Source organism: Diceros bicornis, chromosome 23 (assembly GCF_020826845.1).
Source record: "Diceros bicornis minor isolate mBicDic1 chromosome 23, mDicBic1.mat.cur, whole genome shotgun sequence".
Classification (NCBI taxonomy): Eukaryota; Metazoa; Chordata; class Mammalia; order Perissodactyla; family Rhinocerotidae; genus Diceros; species Diceros bicornis.
Window position 1 is genome coordinate 33,203,610 of NC_080762.1, and position 26,179 is coordinate 33,229,788.

Here is a 26,179-nt window from a genome sequence, read left to right on the forward strand (position 1 = left end):
TATCTTTCCATTTCTTTATGTCATCATCGATTTCTTTCAATAATGTCTTGTAGTTCTCATTGTATAGGTCGTTCACTTCCTTGGTAAGATTTATTCCTAGGTATTTTATTCTTTTTGATGCAATTGTAAATGGTATTATCTTTTTGAGCTCTCTTTCTGGTAGTTCAATATTAGCATACAGAAATGCAAGTGATTTTTGTAGATTGATTTTGTACCCTGCAACTTTGCTGTAGTTGTTGATTATTTCTAATAGTTTTCCAACGGATTCTTTAGGGTTTTCTATATATAAAATCATGTCATCTGCAAATAGTGAGAGTTTCACTTCTTTGTTACCTATTTGGGTTCCTTTTATTCCTTTTTCTTGCCTAATTGCTCTGGCCAGAACCTCCAGTACTATGTTGAACAGGAGTGGTGAGAGTGGGTAGCCCTGCCTCGTTCCTGTTCTCAGAGGAATGGCTTTCAGTCTTTCCCCGTTGAGTATGATGTTGGCTGTAGGTTTGTCATAAATAGCCTTTATTATGTTGAGGTACTTTCCTTCTATTCCCATTTTGTTGAGAGTTTTTATCATAAATAGATGTTGTATCTTGTCAGATGCCTTCTCTGCGTCTATTGAGATGACCATGTGGTTTTTATTCTTTGTTTTGTTGATGTGATGTGTCACGTTGATTGATTTGTTGATGTTGAGCCATCCCTGCGTCCCTGGTATAAATCCCACTTGATCATGGTGTATGATCTTTTTAATGTATTGCTGTATTCGGTTTGCCAATATTTTGTTGAAGATTTTTGCATCTATGTTCATCAGCGATAGTGGCCTGTAATTTTCTTTCTTTGTATTGTCTTTGTCTGGCTTTGGTATCAGGGTGATGTTGGCCTCATAGAATGATTTAGGAAGTGTTCCATCTTCCTCTATTTTTTGGAATAGTTTGAGGAGGATGGGTATTAAATCTTCTTTGAATGTTTGGTAAAATTCACTGGAGAAGCCATCTGGTCCTGAACTTTTATTTTTTGGGAGGTTTTTGATTACTATTTCAATCTCTTTACTTGTGATTGGTCTATTCAGATTCTCCATTTCTTCTTGGTTCAGTTTTGGGAGGTTGTATGAGTCTAAGAATTTATCCATTTCTTCTAGATTGTCCAATTTGTTGGCATATAATTTCTCATAGTATTCTCTTATAATCCTCTGTATTTCCATGGTATCTGTTGTAATTTATCCTCTTTCATTTCTAATTTTATTTACTTGAGCCTTTTCTCTTTTTTTCTTAGTAAGCCTGGCTAAGGGTTTGTGGGTTTTGTTTATCTTCTCAAAGAACCAACTCTTTGTTTCATTAATCCTTTCTACTGTTTTTTTGGTCTCAATTTCATTTATTTCTGCTCTGATTTTTATTATTTCTCTCCTGCTGACTTTGGGCTTTGTTTGTTCTTTTTCTAGTTCTGTTAGGTGTAATTTAAGGTTGCTTATTTGGGCTTTTTCTTGTTTGTTAAGGTGGGCTTGTATAGCTATGAGTTTCCCTTTCAGGACCGCTTTTGCTGCATCCCATATGGTTTGGTATGGCATATTTTCATTTTCATTTGTTTCCAGATAGTTTTTGATTTCTCCTTTAATTTCATCAATGATCCATTGGTTGTTCAGTAGCATGTTGTTTAATCTCCACATTTTTGTCACTTTCCCAGTTTTTTTTTCATGGTTCATTTCCAGTTTCATAGCATTATGGTCTGAAAAGATGCTTGTTATGATTTCAGTCTTCTTAAATTTATTGAGGCTTGCTTTGTTTCCCAACATATGATCTATCCTTGAGAATGTTCCGTGCATGTTTGAGAAGAATGTGTAGTCAGCTGTTTTTGGATGGAGTGCTCTGTATATGTCTACTAGGTTCATCTCATCCAATTTTTCATTTAAGTCTACTATTTCTTTATTGACTTTTTGTCTGGATGATCCATCCATTGATGTAAGTGGGGTATTAAGATCCCCTACTATTATTGTGTTGTTGTTAATGTCTCCTTTTAGGTTTGTTAATAGTTGCTTTATGTACATTGGTGCTCCTTCATTCCAGTGTTTTTATCCCTTACCTGCATTATATCACTCGACTTTTTTTTCCCCCTCATAGTTCCCTAATATCCGTGATTGCCAACAACTAATTGCTGACTTTATACTCATTAGGAAATATAGTTTGGCTGTTCTGGAGATTTTGTTATTTGTTTATAATGAAAAATACAGTAACTGTATTTTCCTGAAGTTGCTGTCAAGCAGTCAGACCCTTTTTAGGAGTGCAGAAACATAGATTTGGAATATGAAGAATAAATCTTACAATTTTCTATGTGGTACTTCAGAATAATGTGTATTAGAATTCTAGCCCACTGTTTATTGGCTTATATAATTTCAAAAAGGGAAATATATTATTCTCAGATTTTTTTTCTTCCCTATTTGAATGTTAAAAAAGGCAATTAACTTCTTCAAGACCTTTTCTTTTTATCTGTTGATGTATCTAATCAACACTCTAAAGATTCATTCAGATAGTAACAGATGGGTACTTCTGGCCAGCAAAAAATAGGCTTTTAGGGTTTCAGTCTTAAAAATTATATTTGTTCTGAGGTGTTAATCTTTATTATTAAAGGAATTTTTCATTATACATTTGTCATTTAGTAGGCCATACTAAATGTGGAATAAAAATTACCGAGGTAACAATTGCTATGTAGGCCAGTTTATCTTAATGTGTATTCACTGTAGTCTTATAAATCAGAAATTTTAACCGTGAACATTATGACATATCTTTAAGACCTCCTAGTTGAACATCTTTTCCTTTTGTTTGCATCTCAAATCCAGCGCTTAATCATTCTCATCATTTAGGCCCCATTGTCCTCCTACTGTCCCTGTGTTATAAACCTTAACCCTGGATCATATCAACCTTTGTTCCTTTGCCAGATTGTTGCCACTCTAAATTCGTGGTTTCCAAGATGAGCTGAGCGTTCTTTGCTACCTAAAAAATCCTGTTATGGTTTGTTAATCCGTTTCTTCTCTATTATTGATAGTGAGGTCAAACTTTTGCCTCTATCTTCATAAATTCCATCTCATCATCCATCATCTTTTGAACAGTCTCAGCAGATCTCAAATAAAATAGGAGTCATTTTGGTGGAAGTCCCTTTTACCATGTTTTCTCTCCCCATTCACCTTCTCCTTCACCGTGTTACAGACTTATCTGCACTTTCACTCGTCCATCCCTCGATGTTGCTCCTTTTCTCCACGTCTTCTCAATTTGATGTTTCTACATTTCAGATACCCTTAAATATTGGTGATCTTTTTATTGGTACAAAATACAATGAGTTTTAAAGAACAGAGTTCTTTAAACCTTGTTTATACCCAGTGCCTAGCACAGTTCCTGGTAGATAGGAGAAACTCAAATGTTTGTGAATAAATGATTCATAGGTGACCATGAGCAAATGAGCTATTACATTTTTACAGTGTTGATTATTCAATCTGAGGAAGAAAACAGATGAAACCAAATTAGAAAATCCAGTAATGTGCTTTACTTCTCTTGACAAATATAACTCATGTTGATTATTTTGATGAGACCTCGGGGAGCTTTGAAATTTCCTGTTAGTGTAGTGTGTAACAATGCTACATCCTTACCAGGCCCTACTATTAGATCTCTTCTTAGAGATTAGGTATATTTCTTGTTTTGTTAGGATTTGTTAGGTTTATTGTGAATTAGAACAAAAATCAATGAAGTCTCACTCTGTTTTTTTTTTTTTTAGAGAGGGGCCAGGGATGCAGGAGATTACTGTGAGATATGTCAAAATGATGGAAGTAGTGGTCCCAAGTACCCCATTTATTCATAAGATCATGCCTGAAGCAAAATATTCCATATATCGTATGTCTCTTGTTCTGATGCTACATTTTGAAAGCAGTAACTTGTGTGGTAAAAGGTAGGTTCTGAGGCAGAATATGTTCAGTTTAGTGTCAGGACTTTTCTTTAAAGACTTCTGATTTAATGTCAGTCATCATCAGTAGAGTGCCTGTCTTTGCAGTCTCTCTGTCTAGGTAGAGAATTTAAACCCCAGTGCCCTAAGGCATTGTTGTATGCCTTATTTCTCCTCTGTGGATGATATTAACTATGTTCCATCCTTGGGAGAATTGAGAAAAAGTCACTCGACTCACTTTCAGTAAGACTTGATTCTCTCACAGACCCTGGTTGAGAAAGGCTCTAGGAAGCAGATTGTGCACCTAAACTCAGGCCACTGAATTCTTAATAGATGGGAACTCCCTGTTCACTATTGATTTGAGACTAAATTGAATGGTGGTTTAAGAATAAATAATACCATCTCTAGGATAGTATTTCTTAAAGTATGACCTGTTGCATCACCTGGTAGCTTGTTGGAAATGTAAAATTCTTGTGCCCCATCTCAGTGCCATCTGATCTGCTGAATCAGAAAATTGGGGGTGAATAGTAGGGTCGTGGGGCTCAGCAGTTTGAGAAGCCCTTCAGGTGACTTTGATGCACTCAAGTTTGAGAATCTGTGCTCTGTGCTGTCCACTAACTCCTGCTTTCATTTTTTCTTCCCAGTACTCCAGAAAGTATGTTATTCAGTGTTACAAAAATCTAGATATAGTTCCCTGAGAGCATTTCCAGAAATGCTTTCCTAAATTCATTCTCACTGGGTAGTTGAAATTTAAAGTCAACTAGCTAGGACATTTATTTGCAAATTGGATCATTTTACTTTTCTGATTAAAGTTTTTCAGTGTGATGTACAGAATCCAACTACTTTTTCCTCAGTCATTCTTATACCATTTCCTAACTGATTGACAATGCAATCACCTATGTTTTTTACTTTTTGTTTTGTTTCTGATTTCTAATCTAATTTTATTTTGCACAGGAAATATGACCTATATCGGCGTCAGCAAACTAATTTGGTCACCCTGAGCCCAGGAATGGTTTTTCCACTTTTAAAGTGTTATATAAAAAAAAAATCAAAGCATATGTGACAGAGACTGCATATGGCCCACCAAACCTAAAATATTTATTCTCTCTCTTTGTACAAGAGTAGTTTGCTGACCCCTGATCTATATGGTAATTATTCTTTGAAATTTGTTGAGATTTGCTTTATGGCCTAGTATACATAGACCATTTTAAATTGTTACAAATGTACTTGAGAAGAATACATATTTTCTAATCATTAGAGATTTCTGTATATGTTTATTAAATTAAACTTAAGAATTTACTCTGTAAGTCCCCTGTACCTTCACTGATTTTTTTTTTTTTGGTTTGGCCTATCAATAATTGATCAGTTATTGAACTTTCACTTTGATGTTGGACTTGTTACTTTCTTCTGGAAATCTATTTGTTTTACTTTATTTTGAGGCTATTGCATCATGCAAGTTCAAAATTTTTGTGTCTTCTTAGTGAGCTATATCTTTTATTATTATGTAGAGAGTTTTTTTTTTTAAATCCATAATAATACCTTTTGTTTTAGAGTCTGTTTTGTCTGATCTGATATTTTTGATATAGCCAGTAACTACTTTTGGTTATTATTACAGGAAGATCTTATTCCATCCTTTAACTTGCAACCTTTCTCTGTCCTATGTTTTAGGTGTCAGCTCTCCTGTTTACTTGATTGCTGTTTAGTAATTCAATCTGTCAGTCTTTTGAGTGTTAAGTTTAGTTTATTTACATTTATTATGAGTTTTGATATATTTGGACTTGTTTCTCTTTGTCATGCTTAATTTATACTTTGACTGTTTGTGACAGCATACTTGGTTGTTTTTTCAGATCGCTCTCTCTTCCAGGTCACCACTTATCTCTTTAGCTGTGTCTACTCTATTTTTTAATCCATCCATTGATTGCTTTTAAATTTAAAAAGTATATATTTTTATTTCTAGAAGTTATATTTTCAAATTTGTCTAGTCATTTTTTACTCTATTATTTTTCATTATTTTTAAATTCTGTCTTATTTTGTTAAACATTTCACACTGTTGTCTCATATTTAACTCTTCTAATACAAGAATCAGAGATTTTGCAAGTATTAAACTTTGTAGTAACTTTAAGGATATAAGCAATCAAGAAGAAGAACTGAAACAGGGAGTGATCCAAGACATCCTATATGGCCCCCCTACTCATTTCCTTCCTGTGTTGCACACATGCTCTTTGATCCAAATTAATCACTGAGGTCTCTTATTTGAGATTCATGGGTCATTTCATACTGTGGGAAGTGTCTGGGTTATAAAACATCTCTTATTTTATACTCGAGAATGAGATTTCATAAGCTCTGTACAATTGACATTTGGGGCTAGATAATTCTTTGTTGGGGGAGGCTGTCCTGTGCGTTATAGGATGTTTAGCAGCATCACTGGCCTCTACCCACCAGAAGCCAGTAGTACCCCTTCCCCAGTTGTGACAACTCAAAGGGTCACCAGATATTGCCAAATGTCCCATGGGGGACAAAACCATCCCTATTTGAGAACTATGCTAGAGACTTGTATAGCTTCTATGACGTTCTCCAGGGAGACATGCCTTATAAACCTGTAGATTTTAGTTTTGTTATAATAAGCAATCTTAAACCAGGATAACCCTCTAAGAGTATTCCATAGATAAGGACTCCCCTCATAGTAAATGTTATTAGTCTGTTTGCCAGAGGGTTAGTTGTTTAGTTATCAGCCTGTAAACAAGGAGATTAGGTCAGGTCATCTGACTTCTTTCTTTTTTTTTTTTTTTTTTAATTTTTTTTTTTAAATTTATTTATTTTTCCCCCAAAGCCCCAGCAGATAGCTGCATGTCACAGCTACACATCCTTCTAGCTGCTGTATGTGGGACGCGGCCTCAGCATGGCCGGAGAAGCGGTGCGTCAGTGCGAGCCCAGGATCCGAACCCGGGCCGCCAGCAGCGGAGCGCGCGCACTCAACCGCCAAGCCACGGGGCCGGCCCCTGACTTCTTTCTTTCTTTGGGAGTTCTCCCCTTCCGCAGCTGCTTTAATTCTTTCTTCTCCTGTTCTTCAGTCTGCCTGTTACCATTATCTCCTTTTCTCCATTTTTCTTTCTTTTACTATTTACCAAACAATTATTGAGTGCCAAAAATATTCCAGTACTGTTCTATTTGCTAGGGGAGTTCAGTGAAATAAAGGTCTTTTTGTCATGAAGCTTACTCTTTGTGGGGTGAGACAACAGATACATAAGTAAATAAACAGGAGAATGTCAAATATTAAGTAGTGCTATAAAGAGAATTGAGATTTTGTACTCTGATAGACAGTAACTGGGTAGCTGCCCTGTCTTAGATTGAGTGTTCAAGAAAGGCCCCATCTCAGGTGGTATCTTTTAAGTCAAGACCTGTGTGTCAAGGAGCCAGCTACATGAACTTTAGGAGGAGCATTCCAAGCAGAGGCAACTGCTAATGCAAATCAAATGCATTTGGATGGAAACATGCTTATACTTTAAGAGAAGAAGCCAGTGAGACTCTGAAAGCAAGGGGTAATGTTGTGTGAGAGAAATCAGTGAGCATAAAACAAAACTGGGGAAAGGATGGGCAAGTGCTTTCATCTCTCTCAGTATTATTGGCACTGGTGATGCAGTATTTGAGGCCTGTACTTGGGCATCTGTAGAACTCATTTTGAAGGAATATTATAGTAGTACCCACAAACAAGTGTTTTTTTGTTTGTTTTCCTTTCCTTTCTCTGACCATAGTTAATGCTTTATAAAAAAACTTCATGGATAGAAAATGTGTCAGGAGGACTTTTTAACATTGGTAGCAATTGATTTTTAACTAATTGGTTTCTTTTTTCTCTTGTATAGGTCAATTTGTTGAGTTTGATTACCTCTCCCACCTCCTCCCAACAGATAAATATCATCTTGTTTTGTTTCAGTTTCAGATTTCTCATTGTACGGATCACTGATCGAATAATAGATGGCTTTACCTCGTCTCACTGGAGCCTTGCGCTCCTTTTCAAATGTCACCAAACAAGATAATTATAATGAAGAAGTGGCTGACTTAAAGGTAAATTTTTTAGATGAAAACTGTTATAAAATATGGACCAATATTTGACATTCTTTTTCTCAGTTCTGTGTGCTTAAAATGGTAAGTTTTATCTTGTTTGGTGTTATACCAAGAAGGGGTATGGGTTTACAGATGTTTCCTATGGGAATACTTTTCTTAAGCACTTATAACTGTATTGTCAAAGAGAAAAATCAGAATTCTAATATGGAATCCTTTGTTAATTTTTCTGTTGCTAAGGTTCCTGCCACAGTTATTTTTGTAATTTAATCCAGTAATTTACCTCTGGATCATTTGAGTAAGTTTTTAGGTCTCTGGTAAAATTCTTATCCAATGGACAGAAACAATGTCTGTACCGTAATGTGGGAAATATGAATATTAATCTCTTAAATTCAGTAGCTGGTCTCATAATTGACATGTGTATGGTCCTTATAATTGGTTGTGGACTTTATAGGCTTGAAGGTGTATGAACTGTGTGTATGAAGGAATGAGCCATATAATATAGCATAGGAAGGAACTGGCCCTATGCTGTTTTTAAAAAAAAAACAGTCACTTTGCTGACTCCTTATTTGATTCTAGTGTAGGATGTTAACATCGTTTCCTAGTAGGTTGGAATTTTATTCCTTAAAGTCCTTATGCAATTTTCCATTAGTAGCTTTACTGACTAGGAAGAAAAGATTTGTAACAGTCTTTAGATAGATTTTTCCTCTAAAGGTGATAGAGAATTGTACTACACACGAAACAGTTAACCTTCTTTACAATGGGAGCTGTTTTGCATTTTCCACAGCAATTAAAATAAGGATATATCTATACAATTAATTAATATTGCTATCTTAAACTTGAATTATTACCTCTCCTCAACTAAGGCCCTTTGCAAGTTACTTTATATTAGAGATACAACTGAAGATTTTAAAATTTAAAAGTGAGTAAGGACTACATGCTTATCCCATGTCATTCCATTTGTTCTTGTAGGCTTTTAAACACTTCTTTTTTTTTCCCTGAGCAAAGAAAGTGGCAGATATAATGAGCCTAATTTTAGTACAACTGTTTATCTTGGGAAATATTCAACATATACAAAACAGAGAGAAAAGTAAGATGAATCTTTATGTACCTATGACCCATCGTGGTAACTTAATTCAACTTGTGACCAGTCTTATTTCCTATCTATATTTGCCCGTTTTCCTCCCCCTAAACCCAGGTTAATTAGCTCCATTTTAAATTAGAACTGAGGAAGGGAAATAATAGTGAATTATGCAACATTGTCAGTACAACCAAGAGTAAAATTAGTTTTCTGTCTGACTCACTACTTTTTCATTTGGTCAGAAGGCTTCATGAAGTTTAATCTGTGGATCAAAGCCAGTGATGTGAAGGAAAATTTTTATTGCTTTCTGTGGTCAGTTCTTGAGAATGAGAAAAAAGATTAAGAAAAGAGTGTGTATGGATAAGAATCTCTTGGATGCCTAACCTCTTCTAGGATTATACTTAGAAAAGCAATGCTGATTTGAATATTTTGAAGCCATTGTAGGAATCTAATTTTCTTTAAATGCCTTTCATCAAAAAGTATGCCATAAAAGTCTTATATACGATATGGTCTAAGCTATGTTAAAAACAAGCAGAAAAATGTAAAAGAGGTACATGGGATGTTACCAATTGTATTATTTAGATGTTGGACTTTATGCTTTTTACTTTGGTGTATGAAAATAATTTCATAATGGTATTCATGTGATTAAAACTGTAAAAAAAGGAAACTTTCATTAAATGTAACTTTTAAACAAATGTGATTCTTTTAAATCACATTTAAATAAAGCTCCTTCTGGGAGCTGTAAATATGGATGTGAATAGATATAATTTTGAATTCTTGTGGGTAGTGCCAAGTTGTATAATGGAATGTAAAATAGATGCAATAAGTGATGGATTTGAGAAAACCTTTAACCAATATATCTCTGTATTATGCTATCTGTTTCAGATGAAGCGGTCTAAACTTCATGAACAAATTGTAGGTTTGGACCTGACATGGAAGAAGATAGTAAAATTCTTGAATGAAAAACTGGAGACGAGTGAAATGCAAAGTGTAAATGAAGACTTAAAAGATATATTGCAGGCTGCAAAGCAAATAGGTATAGTTTTGTTTTGTTTTTTTTAAAGAACCACTAAGGTTCAAAAATAGTTTTCTTTCAAACTTTAAATAGTATGTAGTGAAAGGCTAGCATTCCCAGGCAAGTATTCCTAATTATGAAAGTTTTATCTATCAGGGAGCTTAGGATAGAGTCAGGGAGGCAGAAGTAAATTAGTAATTATAATACAGTCAAACATGAGGGATTTATAGGAATTTAGAGTTTGAAAACCAGTCTTGATTGAAATAAGGATTGGGTAAATTAAAAATTTAATGTAGCTTGAAGGAACCTTAAAAGCCATGTAGCTCAATCTCTTAGAGATGCTACCTAGCACGTAGTAAGGGGCAGCACTGAAGCTGAACTTTGCTTCAATTCTTGTCGCACACTAATGTTCTCATCAATTGATTATATTTGACGGAAATTATAATTAGAGACTGTAAGACTGTGTGCTTAACACAGGTTACTTTCACAAGGTTGAAAACGAAACAAAACAAATGACTGTTTAGTAAAATATCTGAATTTGTTCATTGAAATTATTCATCTCATTCTAGACTTTGGTAACTAAAAAGCATAGTTAACAGTACTGTAGTTCTAAATTTTCCAAATTCAGGTTTCTATGTACAAAAAGTTGAAACTCGTACTTTGGATTTGTGTGATCTGGCTTCCACCTTTCTCTCTGGCCTCAAGTCATCCTTGCCCTCACTAACTGTGCTTCAGACACGTGGACTTTTCTCACTACCTCAAATCCACCAACTTGGTCCCTGTTTTGGGGTCTTTGTACATGCTGTTCCCTATGCTGAGAATGTTCTTCTGTCTAATCTTAGAGTGGGTAGATCCTTTCTTGTTATTCTGAACTCAGCTACAAAATTATTTCCTTAATGAAGCCTTCACTGACCATCCAATCTCAAGTTGTTACCCAATCAATCTTTATCTTATAACCCTTCATAACATTTTCTCCATGACATTCATCATTATCTGATATTTTGCTTGTTTGTTTATTGCTTGTGTTTTGCTACTAGGATGTGAGTTTCATGAGAATAGGATCTTATTTTTCTTGTTCAGTACTCCATCCCCAGTGCTTAGAACGGTATTTGGCATATTTTAGGGTCTTAATGAAGAGTCACTTGATAAATAAATGAAAACGTTTTCTCAGGTGATTTCTTGGTAGAGGGAAGATGTAGAGCTATACGTTTCCATGTGCTGGTTGGCAGTTTCTTCCCTACACCAACTTTGGAGGGTGTTCTGTTATATCTCATACACTTGAAGTCTTCTTATTTATGATCATCAAATCTGTAAATTTATTTTCAAGTATTTTGACTTTGATTATCATTTAATTATCATTGTTTTGTAATATAGTATAATATTAAATTGAATGTCCTTATTAAGTTGTGAAAGTACAAAATAAATATGGTATACATTTCTGCAGTTAGATGATCTTCTGAAGTTCAAGGGCTTTAGCAAGAGTTGAGTTTGCTTAAGCCTAGGGGAAATAAAGCGCACTTTGATGAGATTTATGATAGCATTTGGCATCGATTCATGCTTTATATTTTAAGAATGTAGAGGCAGTTAGATTCTTTGGAAAATAGTAGCAAAAATGTAGTGTCTCCAGTGTAGATCACCTTGACTAAGATCTTAACCCTTCTGGGCTTCACTGTCTTTATTTCTAAGATGTTAGGGGGCTGATCTGATCTGACTAAAGTACTTTTCAAAAACTGTAGAGGGGCTGGCCCAGTGGCGTAGTGGTTAAGTTCGGTGTGTTCCACTTTGGCGGCCTGGGTTCACAGGCTCGGATCCCAGGTGAGGACCTGCACCACTCATGAAGCCGTGCTGTGGCGGCATCCCACATACAGAGGAAGATGGGCACAGATGTTAGCTCAGGGTCACTCTTCCTCAAGCAAAAAGAGGAAGATTGGCAACAGGTGTTAGCTCAGGGCCAAACTTCCTCACCAAAAAAAAAAAAAAAACTATAGAGAGTGTCCTTATTCTTCCATTATAAAAATGCCTCAGAATACTTAGCAAAAACAGTAATAAAATACTGAACTTATTCAGTACTGTGACTAAATTATTTCTTTATATAGATGATGTGAAAATTAAGTTTGTTGTTGTTGTTGTTGAGGAAGATTAGTCTTAAGCTAACATCCGTTGCCAATCCTCCTGTTTTTGCTGAGGAAGATTGGCCCTAGGCTAACACTCACGTCCATCTTCCTCTACTTTATATGTGGGATGCCTGCCACAGCATGGTTTGATAAGTGGAGTGTAGGTCCACACCCGGGATCTGAACCTGGGAACCCTGGGCTGCCGAAGCGGAGCGCATAACTTAACCACTACGCTACCAGGCTGGCCCCGAAATTAAGATTTTTAAAAAAATAAATTACCCTTTAGACTACTTCCCCGAATGTCTTTGACAAGTCAAAAATCATTGTTTTAAATACCGGTCATTATATGTAATCCTAGGAGTTTTGCCTATTGCTGAAACATCTGATTCATACTCAGGGACTGATCTATTGATGTGTATATGGATTGATTATTTTGAGATGTAATGTCTCAAAAGAATATTTTCATGATAGATAAAATCTTAGGGTTGGATTTAGGCATTTGCTCTGTTATACCTACTTTTCAATGCTGCTTTCAAGTTGAATAACTGTTAGCTTTAGTGAAACTAATAGTTGGCCGGTAGTCAGCCACTCTCTGGATGAAAATACTGCTGATACTGGAAATGTAATTAAAACTAGCAGCTTTGAAAAGATTAGTCTCGTGAGAAAAATGTCTTCATGATTTCTCTTGTATTGCTCTTTTAGCACAGGTAATTTTGGTGTAATTGTACTGAAAAGGTAGAGCAAGGGAATAAAGAAAAAAGAACAATCACAGTTCAGTTGAGTGTAATATAATAGTATGAGGTACTTGTTTAAGATCATGTATATTGACTAGTCAGTAGAGTACTACTGGCTAGAGTAGTACATTGTACGTTGTACTGTGACTAGAGTAATAGGTATTTTAAGCTGGAGGGGACATCAGGGACATCTTGTCCAATCCCTTCATTTAGTATGTGAAGAAACAGGGCCTATGAAGGCTAGTGCTTCCCAGGTGAACGTAGGCCTAGACTCAAATTCTGAAATAGAAACCCGGTGGAAATCCTGGGTTCTTTCCTTTCTTTGTAGTCAGAGGTCATGTCCTGTCAAGTCTACCTTTTAGCTATTCTTTTTTTTTTTTTTTTGATGAGGAAGACTGGCCCTGAGCTAACACCTCTTGCCAATCTTCCTCTTTTTGCTTGAGGAAGATTGTCCCTGAGCTAACATCTGTGCTAATCCACCTCTACTTTGTATGTGGGCCTTCACAGCATGGCTTAGTGAGTGGTGTGTAGGTCCACGCCCAGGATCCGAACCCTTGAACCCCAGGCCGCTGAAGTGGAGCGTGTGAACTTAACCACTGTGCCACCGGGCCAGCCCCTCAGCTGTTATTAACTCACTCCCACTACGTATTTGCCATCACCTTAGTTTAGGCTTTTACTGTCTCATGTCTGAACTACTGCAGTAGCCCATTGCCTCAGCCTTCCTTTCTTATTCAACTTCTTTGCTGTCCCTAGACTGATCTTTGTAAAAAGCAAAGCTCATTTTTAGTCTCAGCTTACTCTTTAGACGAAATTCCTTAGATTGGACATAAGAAAAGCTTCTTTATGAATTGAAACAGTTTACCTTTTCATCTCCTTACCATTCTGTCACATGAAACCTTTACTCCTAATATATGCAGTGTTTACTATCTTAATTTCCTGACAGTGGTATTTTTTTCTCTCTGTCATTTATGTGTTAAAATAACTTTCGCTATTGTGTTCAGCTGGTGAAATGCTTTCTCATCTCCGAAGAAATGGCTTAGGCTTTATTCGTGTCCTCTGTTATTCCTTTCTAATCTTAGTGGACATTGTTCCATTAGACTATCATCTATTTCATACTTTTTTAGAATACCTTCTCAATATTTGATAATCGTTTACTTCTCTTCCCTCCCTGATGGGCTGTGAATGCCTTGATGATACAGGGATTCCAGGAATCACAGCATCTTTGTATCCCAGTGCCTAATATGATGCAAGGGATATAGTGGATGTTCAGTAAATAAATGAAGTACTGAGAATCCAACTACAAGTCTTTCTATGGTCTTTGCTATCGCTGATGCTGACAATGTCTTACAAGTGGCAGAGTTTTTTTGTTGTTATTTTAAAGTATTTTTTTCCTCTCAGATTTACATTTAATATATTTCCATACATTTTTACAATTTTATTCTCCCGTCAAGATTATTTTAATAATAAAACTTAGCTTTAGGGAGAAAATATAAATTATTTAAAAACAGTATTACTGGCCCTTACTCTTAGTTTCTCCAAATACTCGTTGTAGACATAGTTATTTTCTCCATGAATTTTGAAGGATAAGCATAGTCATATTAAGCTAAATTCTGTTGGGAATGAAATTTTGTCAATACATTTTATGTGCTCTAAGTAAAAACAATTTTGAAAATAAAGAGGTCAAGATTGAGAGTGGCAATCAGTAAAATGCATCATGTATTAGGCATGTATCTCTGTTACTTAGAGTTTTAAGTGTTCATTTCTGGAGGCTGATGAGATTTTTCACAGTGTCAAGAATGGGGGTCAAGAATGGTGGGAAGGTTAGTGGAAAGACCTGACAGTTCCCAAATCAGCTCTGTGACTGAATCTCCCAGGGCCAGAACAGAATGAGCTAGTGATTTTACTCTGATCTGGGTACCAATCAGGACTCAACCAGAACTGAACTAGTTTTTTTCAGTTCAGTTTATTCAAATTATTTTGCCACACAGAGACCTGTTTGTTTTGCCTTTTCTAATTTATAGCCCCTGCTTTATTTGGGTTTTGACTGTTTATGCATTTTACCTTTGTTAACTTTATCTTTAAGAAAAGTATGAATCAAAAGGTAGGTTGGACAGGAGTGACTTACAAAGAATGGTTTAGGGAATGTGGGAATCCATTATACTTTGGAGTTCTCAAGGAAATAAAATTTTACTATGAAAAAGTGAGGAATCAAAACCAAGAGTGGAAAGCAGTTTATAATGCAATGACTAGAAAAGGAGATTTAAAAAGATATTAGCAGGATCTGACAATTCTGTCTATGGAAGTAATGGTAGACCTTTAGAAGAATAAAGATCTGTTGTGTATTGGATGTGGCAGGAGGTTTTTCAGGAATATTAGTGAAAAATAGCTACGTTGAAAACTGCAGGTACCAAAAAAGTTCAGAGTTCCACTTCCCATAAATTGGCAGACAAGGTAATTTGGAACAACTCTTTGCTGAGAAAAACTAGAAAAACTGTGAAATATAAAATTTGACTGCATCAGAGTACCACTACAGCAATGAAGGATTATGGGGCCAAGATCTGGAAGCAGAAGTAAACCCAGAAAATGTGATCCTGGCATTTGGGCCACTTTTTCCTGGAGGTGACTGTCCGTTCCAGAAGAGGAGGCCGGATGAGAAGAGGAGGATGAGAAGATGCGCAGAGCTTTTGACAGATTCAAAGGACTGAGATGACAAAAATAATTAAAATGGACAAAAGAGGAAATAGAAAATCTGAATATTTGACTGTTAAAGAAAATGAGTCTGTAGTTAAAAACCTTCACACAAAGATTATATGTCTTGATGGCTTTACTGTGAAATATCATATGTCATTTTAAAAAGATGGGAGGGTATTATTATAGATTAAAAGAGGTTAGAGGCATATAATAATTATATGCATTGTACTATCTTTGATTGAATCCTGGATCAGAAAAAATTATAAAGATATTTTGGGTGCCGTTGTAGAAATGTGAATATGTGCTGTGTGTCATTAGGTAATACTAAATCTGAAGTGAGATAATGGTGGCATGGCTATGTGAGAGTATATCCTAAAGCTCAGGAGACGCGTACAGCGTGTTTATAGGGAAGCGTCATGAAGACTGCAATGTACTGTCAAAGGGTCAGTAAAAAAAATACATGTGAGATGTGTGTATGAGAGAGAGGGAAGGCAAGCGCCCATGAGTGCACAAATGTTAATTATTGGGTTAATAAATAGGGGAAAATAGTGTAATTCATATAACGTAATAAAGGTTTAAAAATCACATGATTAGTCAGTAGATGAAGAAAAAGCATTTTATGAATATTTAAAATCCAATTAAGATAAAAATTTTTAGCAAACTAGAAATAGAAGGGAACTTCTCTAATTTGATAAAGAGTATTAAAAAAACCTAGATCAAAGATCATATTTAATGATGCAATGTTGAAAAAGCTTCTCTGAGATAGGGAATTAGACAAAAATGCCTATCACCACTTCTGTTTCGCACTGTACTTAAGGTCCTTACTAATAAGGCAAGAAAAAGAAAGAAGGGGTATAAAAATTGAAAAAAACTGCCATTATTTACATCACTGTATCTTTAGAAAATGAATTTAGCAAAGTTAATATAAAAATCAATTTTATTTCTGCTTACCAGGAGCAAATTAAAAAAATCCCATTTACAAAGCATTAAAAATTATCAAATACCTAGAAGTAAATTTAATGAAAGATGAGCAAGATTTCCCGATGGAAAACTAAAATATTATTGAGAGAAATTAAAGAAGATCTAAATAAATGGAGGAATATACAAGGGATTGGAATACTTACTATTGTAAAGATATCATTTTTACCCAAATTGATCTACAGATTCAATGCGATCCCAATCTAAATCTCAGTAGATTTGTCTTGGAGGATGTGTGTTTGTGTGTGGAAATGGACAAAATAATCTGAAAGTTATCTGTAAATTCAAAGGCAAAGAGCAACCAAGTCAACCTTGAAAAATAGAGAGAGAGAGCTTATTCTACCAGATGTTATTATAAAGATCAGTAATTTAGACAGTGAGATGTTGGTCTAAGGATAGACAAATAGACCAGTGGGATGGATTAGAGTCTGAAAACTCACCCATGGATATTAGGACACTTGATTTATTATGAAGACCCAGGTAGTGACACATGGCTGTTTTTTCAGAATATGGTGCTGATCAACTGGATATACATAGGAAAAAAATGTACCTATACAGATAATTCTAAGCAGCTTATAAAATGAAACATGAAGCTCAAAACAATAAATCTTCTAAAATATAATATAGAAGAATATCTTCATGATCTTTGTATATGGAAAAATTTTTTAAACAAAACAGAAAGCACTCATAAAGGGAATGATTGGTAAATTGGGCTACATTAAAACTGATAGTTTTTATTTTGAGAGTAAAAAGGCAAGTCATAGAGTGGGAGAATATAGCTTCAATATATATAACCAAAAAGAGAGCTTGTATCTACATTAAATAAGAGCTACTACAAATCAAAAAAAGGACAGATAATCCTGTATAAACATGAGCAAGAGCCTTGAACAAGCACTTCACTGAAGAGAACTGAATGGCCAGTAAACATGAAAAGGTGCCCAGCTTTAGTAGCAATCAGGGATGTGCCACTACGTGCCTAACAGAATGGTTAAAATTAAAAAGACTGACATGTCAGTTGTTGGTCAGACTCAAGAATGTGAAACAAGAATTCTCATCCACTGTTGGTAGAGTTTAAATTGGGAGGACTGCTTTGAATAACTGTTTGATAGCATCTACTGTGGTTGGACAAGTGAAATTTTAAATCTTGGTACATATTATTCAGTAATATGTACATAAATGTTCAGTAAAATGCCTGCACATGTACACAAAAGACACTTGCATTCATGGCAACGTTATTTGTAATAGCCTTAAAGTGGAAACAACCCAATTCACTGTTAAATAGTGGCATAGATAAATTATGATATGTAGACTGTCTTATAACAATAACAGACTACAGCTACATGTAACATTGGAAGTGAGTCTGATAAACATAATGTTGACTGAAAGAAGCCAAACACAAAAAAACAGATAGTGTGATTCTGTTTATATGAAACTAAAAATTAGGCATGACTAATCTCTGTTTCAGAAGTCAAGAGAGTGGTTACTTTTGAGGAAGTGGGTAATGACTGGGAGTGGATATGAGAGAAGTCTCTGGGGAGCTGATGTTCTGTTTCTGGAAGTAGATACCCAAATTACACAGGTGTATTGATTTTGTGATAATTCTTTGAGGTGTATGTGTACTGTATATATTCTTGTTATATTCAATAAAAAGTATTATTTTAGCTTTTTATATTAACAATTTTCATGAAATATTTCATACTGATAAAAATAAAAAAAATAATAAAACAAATACCTGTATATTCACCAACAGCTTAACTTGGCTATCCTTCATTCAGAGTTTCTTTTTTAAGAAATAAAATCTTATCACTATGGTCAGAACTCCTTATGCACCCTGCTCAGTCTCTGGTAACCAAATCATAAATATAATGAATAAATTGGTATTTATCATTCTCATGCCTGTTTTTATATTTTTATTACGTATTTATGCATTCATAAAAATATGTATTAGCAATGTATTCAGCTCAGATATCAAAACCTACTCCAGTGACAAAGAGACCAAGTGCGTGTATTTGTTTTACCTGACAGATTCCCTCCGTAGGATTCAGCAGCTTGATAATGTTAGGGCCCGTCTAGACTGCTTATGGCTTGGCCTTTTCTTCATGTTTGTTGCCTTTTTGTTCACCATGTCTACTCCACCTCTAGTCATCATATCTGTGCACTAGACATTTCTCCTTTAATTTTTTTTTAGAGTAGATTGTGCTGCTAGATTTTCTGATACCATCTTTGCATTCCTGGAATAAACTACTTGCTTGTAATTTATTTTTAGATAAATGGATGGATCCAGTAAGCTAATATTTTGTTTAGAATATTTGCAACAATATTTCATTTTCATTTCTTTATTTCATTTTCAGTTTTAAGTTTTCATAAAATTATTTTCCTATAGCTTAGGATAATTTCAAGTTTTCAGTTAATATATGTGGTACATACAGATTTAGTTCTGTTATTTACTGTTGGGTAGCTAATTAACTAAACCTGTTTCTTCATCTATACTATGGTGATGGTAATTATTACTTGTGTAGTTGTTGTGATGTGAAGCAGTACTACAAAGTGCCTAGAGTACAGCTTGGTAAATGGCTGTCAGTAAATAATTTTATTATAACCTAGATGTACCAGTAGCCATTGGTAAACAAATTGGTCTGTGTGGTTAAATGTTATGATAGATGTATGTGCCCAGTGATATGGTGGTACTCAAAGGGCAGGAACTGTCCTTGAGTAAGTCAGGAAGAAATTCATGGAAAAGGAAACTTGGGGACAGAATTAGATTTTGTTTGCATGTTTCAGGGTCAGAGGTGTTATATTTATGTCCATTTCACAAGAGAAATTATAAAGTAAAAGAACAGAATAACTTAATGAAAATCATAGATGGCTTTGCTAATGTATTTGCTGTGTAAATAGGCAGCTCAGATTACTTGGGGATATGGAAACCAACTACAAATTGAATGGATATTGTAGCAGTGGCAATGGAAATATTTTCCTAGTGGGATAAACTCTTCAGTTTGCTTTAGTTTATCAGTATATTATTCTTCATTTACAAATTATTATGACTCCTTAAGCATAAGAAAATTTACACTGCATTCCTTAGTAGCGGCATTTTTAAGGTTGCAGTTAATTTTCTTTATAGTATTAGTACTAAGTACTAAGCATCTGATAAATAGATGCAGCACTGAAGTGTATACAGTCATGCGCTACGTAACGATGTTTCAGTCGACAGACCGCATATACGATGGTGGTCCCGTATGATTTGTAACATAAAGCCTGGGTGTATAGTAGGCTGTACCATCTAGGTTTGTGTAAGTACGCTCTATGATGTTTGCCCAATGATGAAATCACCCAACCACGTGTTTCTCAGAACGTATGCCCGTTGTTAAGCAACACATGACTGTACTTCAAATCATCCTTTTTTTTTTTTTGATGTTTTTCCTTGGGCATTAAAAAAAATAAAAAATGCTAATTAAATCTCATGAGCAATGTGATTTGTTCAGAGACACAGTTTATTACCTTAGTATTGCTCAAAATAATGTTTTTATTATCGGAAGCTTTTGTATAAAATCTAATTGAAACTTTTATGTTAGCTATTTGGTTGCTTGGGAAGTTAAGTTATAATTTAATGCAGGATTTTATAGTACTAGAAATGGTAATACGTGGCTGAATGCTGACTTAAAGTCTACAGTGTAAGATGAGTATTCACATTTTGTAATGAATATACATGAAATTAAATGGCTGACTTCAAAACATGGGGAAGTGCCTTGGACTCTTTAATCCCTTGAACTACTACTCTTTTTCTCTACCAAATGTGTTTCTCTGTTTGCTGTCCTTTAATTATTTGCTCAGCCTGAAGGTAATAATTTCTGTATAAGTGTAGGAATAATCTTAACATTTAAGCAACTCCTTCAAATTACTATATTTAACATTTCTTGAAAACTCTGCCTACTTAATGCAAGGTTTTGCTGGAGGTGCTTTGATGCACCGTTATACTCTAAAATAAATGAAGCTCATTTTATTAACTGACATTACTTAGGCAATTTTTAATTTATATCACATAAATTGTTCAGTTTATTCTCCAAAAAGCCATATGGTAAATGCTTATCTCTATTACATTGTAAGTTTGATAATTTGGTGATTATTTGAAAGATGGTATAATGCAAAAAGAGAGAAAAAAGAAGATCCTGGCTCTTGTAGTCTTAGTAAGTTATTTAACCTCTCTGTATCTGAGTTTCTCAGTAAAATGAGGAAAATACTTTTAAGATTCATGTGACAGTATTAGATGCTGTACTTGTTTAAAAAGTACACTAACAAGCACTGGAGGTGAATATGTAGAGGGAAAAAGTGAGGAGGGTATAGGATAGTGTATGTTTAAGTTGAATCATTTTTGTACTTTTGTATGTGTAATGCTGACCTAGGAAAGTTGCTGGTACAAGTATTCTACATATTTGTAAAAGAAATCATCATCATAATTAACATTTAAAAAAAATCAGTTAGCTAATCTTTATTCAAATATAACATGTTTATAGCAGCTTGCCTGCCTTGCTGATATTTCTAATAAATGGAATGAGCTTGAGTTGATGCAGGGTTATAATTATGATATTTATAGTTGCAGATCAAGTGTCAGGGGTAAAATGGACATTTAAAGTTTGGATATAACATGAAAAAATTGGCTGCTTTGAACATTTCAATATTAAAATACAAGTATAAAAGATATTTATATAATATTTTCTACTAAACAATGAAGATTTAACTGGTGAAGGAACTCATTTGTTGACAACTTCTAGATTGAATATTTAGCAGTTAAGGATAGATGCAAGCAGTTGATGGATATTTTTATTCAATTTTCAATTAAAATTTCCTGACTGTCCTTTTTTTAAGAATTCCTCAACTATTAAGGTAGGCTATTTAAAAAAAGTAACAATTTACAACTCTTTAATTCTTAATATTTTGCAACCAAAGGAAAATATAGAAGTAAATTGTGTGTTGAGGACGATTTAAGATTTTAGTCATCACTCAACTCTGATTTTAAAAATTTGTTTTATAATGTTACAGTAATCAAGTTACCAGTTATATCTTTACAGTTTACTCTGCTTTTCACATACATCTCATTTGCTCTCAATATAACTGTGAAGTGGGCAGGGCAAATATATATTATGAATAAAAAGTATTTTAGTGACCTAAATGTATCTCTTTAAATGTGTTGCAGTTGCAGTGCCAGGTGTATAGGGCCAGTTTTATGGTTTACAGTTTATCTTGTTCAGTGTTTTATGGATAGAAAATTAGATGAATATTCAAGTGGTTAAGTATCTAGACTAGCTTCCTTAAATATCTGGAGATCTTAAGTTTCATTCAAACGTTTGCTAGTTGATTATTTAGTGTATATTTTATTCTTTACTGAGACTATCTTGAGGACAAAACTAAACTTAAAATATCTTAAATTTCTCTCAGAAAGATTAGCACATTCAGCAGTGTGAAACAGAAGTTTGAAGAATTGGGAGCAAACGTTAACTGACCAAAGAGCTTCAGCCTAATAAAGAATCATTTAAAAGATTACTCGGTACTAAATTGTACATAAAATATAAAGGGAAATGAAGAAAAAAGAGGTTATTTGTGAACAAGATCCTCACTGTTAATCTAGCATGTTCAGTTTTGGATATGGTGTAAGAAAACAATAACATGGCTACTCATTACAAATTTCCCCTCTAGAAATGCACCACAGGCGTTTTCCCAGGCTTCCCCCCTCCTTTCGATGTGGCCCGTCACTTGTGTGCTAGTTCAGCCAGCTGATGGAGAAGCAGAGAAGCGCTTAGGTTTACTAGGATTCCCTTCTGATTCCATTTTTGTTGAGGGGTGCTAAGGCCTGCGAGAGCTTTGAGAAGTCACACATCTGATTTCCTTCATTCTTTTAAGATGTTTTCTCTCTGTATTACAAACACCACTCATATATTTCAGTCACCAAAAGATCTGAGTGCTGGCTTCATGGGTGGCCATACTAGCAAATTAGGGTGGCTCCTTTGTCACTGCCCTGCCTGGGGCTGCAGTTATCTGCTCCAGTCCTGAGCTGCCTTCTCCTCCGGGTGGTCTGCTAACAGCCAGTCGTCCCCTGTGGCGACTACGTCATCACGCGCGGCCGGTGCGCTGGAACGCGTGCCTCGGCTAGGGCTGGGGGACACGTGTGTGGTTGCCGGAAAGCGGCACGAGTGACAGGCATCATCGCGAGTTACAGCATCCCAGGGAAGTTCGTTGTTTTCAGAATGCAGTAGCCCCTCTCTTTGTTGGATAGCCAACAGTGACAACAAATTCTGTTTGCTAGTGCTTCGCAAAAATTGGAATTCCCAGACTCCCGAGTAGCGCGGTATAGAGATTCACTTTTGAGAAATGGCTTTGTGGTGTGAACACCTGTCCATTTTTAGCAGCCCAACTCAAAGCTTTGGTGGAGTGAGTTGTGCAGAAGGAGTGTTAGTAATTAGGCAAGGGTATTAACATTTATGAAGCACTGCTATCCACCTAAGCTTAAAAATTTTTGAAGTATTTGTATGTTATTTTTGAAATTTATGGATGTAAGTCAATGTTCATTTAAAATTGGAAACCCTGAAAAAATTGGTTTTGATCTTTATAGATGTTTCTATGAGTCTGCAGTTATTTTTCTTCAAAAGTGGACTTATAACTTACTTTTTCTCCTACTGACTGTATTGTAGAGGTTATTTTATGGCAAGATATGTGGATACACCACTGCATTATATTTAATGAATGCCATATATGACTGTTACATAATTTAACCAGTGACCTAATGGTTATTTAAGTTAATTCCACTTTTGGTAATTAAGATTATTCTCCCACTTGTGACTTTATTTCCTAGGGTGACTTATTATTTGTTTATTCATTTAGTAAATGAAAATTAGAGATGAATCTACTTTCTAGGAATTTATAGTAGATCAGTGTGGTGTAGTGAAAAGAACTTTAGGAGTTTTTGTAATCTGCTTTGAATCTTGTTTAATAACTAAATAGTTGTTTGATCTCTCCCAGATTATTTAGCTCTGAGGCTCCGTTTTAGCGTCTACAAGATGGAGATAATTTTGTTAGGAAGAATTGAGATAATTTAACGTGAAAGTTATTAGCAAGTTGTTTAAGAAAAATCCCAAGATGCAATATGATAATGTCTTTACAAAAGAATACATATTTACGATGTTAGATACAGAATGAGTTTGTAAATGTGAAGTCCATTTTTACTCAGATTTTAGTACTCCCAACCCTGTTGACGTATCTGTAGAATTATCCCAGTCCCTAAGTTATCCAAAACCTAAGTTCTCCAAGCATCATGTATAGACTGAATAAGTAAAATGTACATGAATGCTATTCAGTTAATTAATTTAAAAGCATTATTTAATTTATAGATTTTGACACACATTTTCCTAAATACTAAAAGAATAATTTTGTCAGATGGTGTTTTGTATTTTAATCATAAAAGTAGACTTCATCCTTGAAGAAATTGGAAATAAGACATACGTTGTAAAATTATCTTCACTCATATAAACTGTTAATTTTCTACACACGTGTGTAAGCATCATATACAATAAAAAGTTACTGAGGCAATGTAGTATAGTATAAAAACACTAGTCTGGTGTCATTGAGGCCTGGGTTCAGTTTAATTCAACAAATCTCTGTTAGCGCACCTCTTTTGGGCTAGGTACAGTGAGGGAATACAACAATGTACACAATATTGTACTCATCTTGAAGATGCGGTTGAGCTGGATTCTGAAACATGAGTAGGATTTGAACAATCAGAAGCCTAGGGGAAGGTTAAATAAAGGCGTGGAAATAGGCATAGAATAGGACAGGACCTGGTTTTTGGATGTTGAGAAATTCTTGTTAGCTGGAGCAGGAAATGTATAACAGCTAGTAAGGCTGGAAAAAAAGGATGGGAAAACAAAGTATAGGAGTTTGGATTGAATTACTGAGCTATACTAAGCTGTTCAAGATTTGTGACTAATGATAGGATTGGGACCATGGTTTCAGGAAAATACTAGTGTTAATTATATTACTAACTTTACCAGTATTACTTTAGGTAAGTCACATTGACTTTTGGAACCTTCTGAAGATTGAAATTCCTTTTTTTCTGCTCTAAGAATGTTCTTTGACTTCTGTGACACAAGTACAGGTTTTTTTCTTCTTTTATTGGAGAAAATCAAATATGAGAAATTAATGCCTTAAAGAAATTAGGGACTGATCCTTTACTTCCTCTTACTCTGGTAAGGAATTTACTTCTGGTCTCTTAATTAGCAGATTTCTTTTATGTTTTATAATATGGCTAAGTTTATTTTAAAAGATTCTATTTACGTTCATCCTTGATGCTATTAAGTGTTTTTGAATGAAAACTATATAAATCTGTTTTTTGCCATCTCAGATTTACCGTACAAATTGGAAAGAAAATTATAGATTTCTGAGGTTTCCTTCCAGCTCTAAAGTCTATGGAGATTTTTTTTGGTGCACCTTATTTTGGTTTAACTATCTCATCAAATTAGTTTTTAAAATTTGGTTTTAAATAAGTTTTAGCTAATGCCTCAGATTGTTTTTAGAAAGAGATAAAGGGTTGTTATTAAGTAGTTTCTGTACTTAGATATAGAATAATTATTGATAATGGTTTATTTATCTAATATAGTTCTTTGGGAATGTGGAATGGACTTAAAGGGATTTTTCTGCTTCTAAATTGGTTAACTTTATCAGTATGTTTTCACTTTTGGATTTACTCAAAAGAATGTTGGTGGTAGTTTTTTTGGAAATGGTAACTTGAACCATGATTCCTTTGAGCTAATATTGTTTCTTTTGTCTTTGCATAGTTGGAATGGATAATGGGAAAGAAGTGATTGAAAGTGCGGCTGCGTTTCTCTTCCAGACATTTCACTTGAAGGACTGTGTTGGTCACAGGGAGACAAAGGCTATCAAGCAGATGTTTGGTCCCTTCCCATCATCATCTGCCACTGCAGCTTGTAATGCTACTAATCGAATTACTTCTCATTTTCATCAAGACAGTCTTACTGCTCTTGTCCAGATGACAAAAGAGGAAAATGGTGATAGAGTTTTATTTGGTAAAAATTTAGCATTTTCATTTGACATGCATGATTTGGACTACTTTGACGAACTGCCAATAAATGGTGAAGCCCAGAAAACTATAAGCCTAGATTACAAGAAGTTTATGAATGAACATTTTGAGGAACATTCTACCCCAGGGCTCAAGCCTGTGGAAAAAACAAACGACTCTCTTTTGTGGTGTGAAGTTGAGAAGTACTTAAATGCAACTCTAAATGAAATGGCTGAAGCAACAAGAATAGAAGATCTTTGCTGTACTTTATATGATATGCTTGCTTCTGTTAAAAGTGGTGATGAACTTCAGAATGAGGTATAGTTGAAGTTATTGAAGTTTTATATTAATGTGAACTATCTTAATGAAATAGCCTTTTAAACAGGGGTGGTTAGCAAAGAAAGTACTTCTTTAATATTGTACTACAGTAGTCAAATATGTAGCCAAATGGTTTTACACAGAAGGCATGTATATCTGTCCGCTAGGTAGTTGTAGGAGGACCCGGAATGTAATGAATAGCAGAAGAGT

General features: G+C 34.8%; 1 protein-coding gene across 1 annotated transcript in view; it reads left to right on the forward strand.

The window, feature by feature from the left end:
• Positions 1–26,179, forward strand: part of ASCC3 (activating signal cointegrator 1 complex subunit 3) — a 336,770-nt gene that overhangs the window by 14,132 nt on the left and 296,459 nt on the right. Inside the window, exons 2-4 of the mRNA XM_058566571.1 lie at positions 7,847–7,977; positions 9,941–10,091; positions 25,410–25,969. Of these exons, the coding sequence (XP_058422554.1) occupies positions 7,888–7,977; positions 9,941–10,091; positions 25,410–25,969 (801 nt within the window). The 5' untranslated portion in view covers positions 7,847–7,887. The remainder of the gene's footprint in view (positions 1–7,846; positions 7,978–9,940; positions 10,092–25,409; positions 25,970–26,179) is intronic.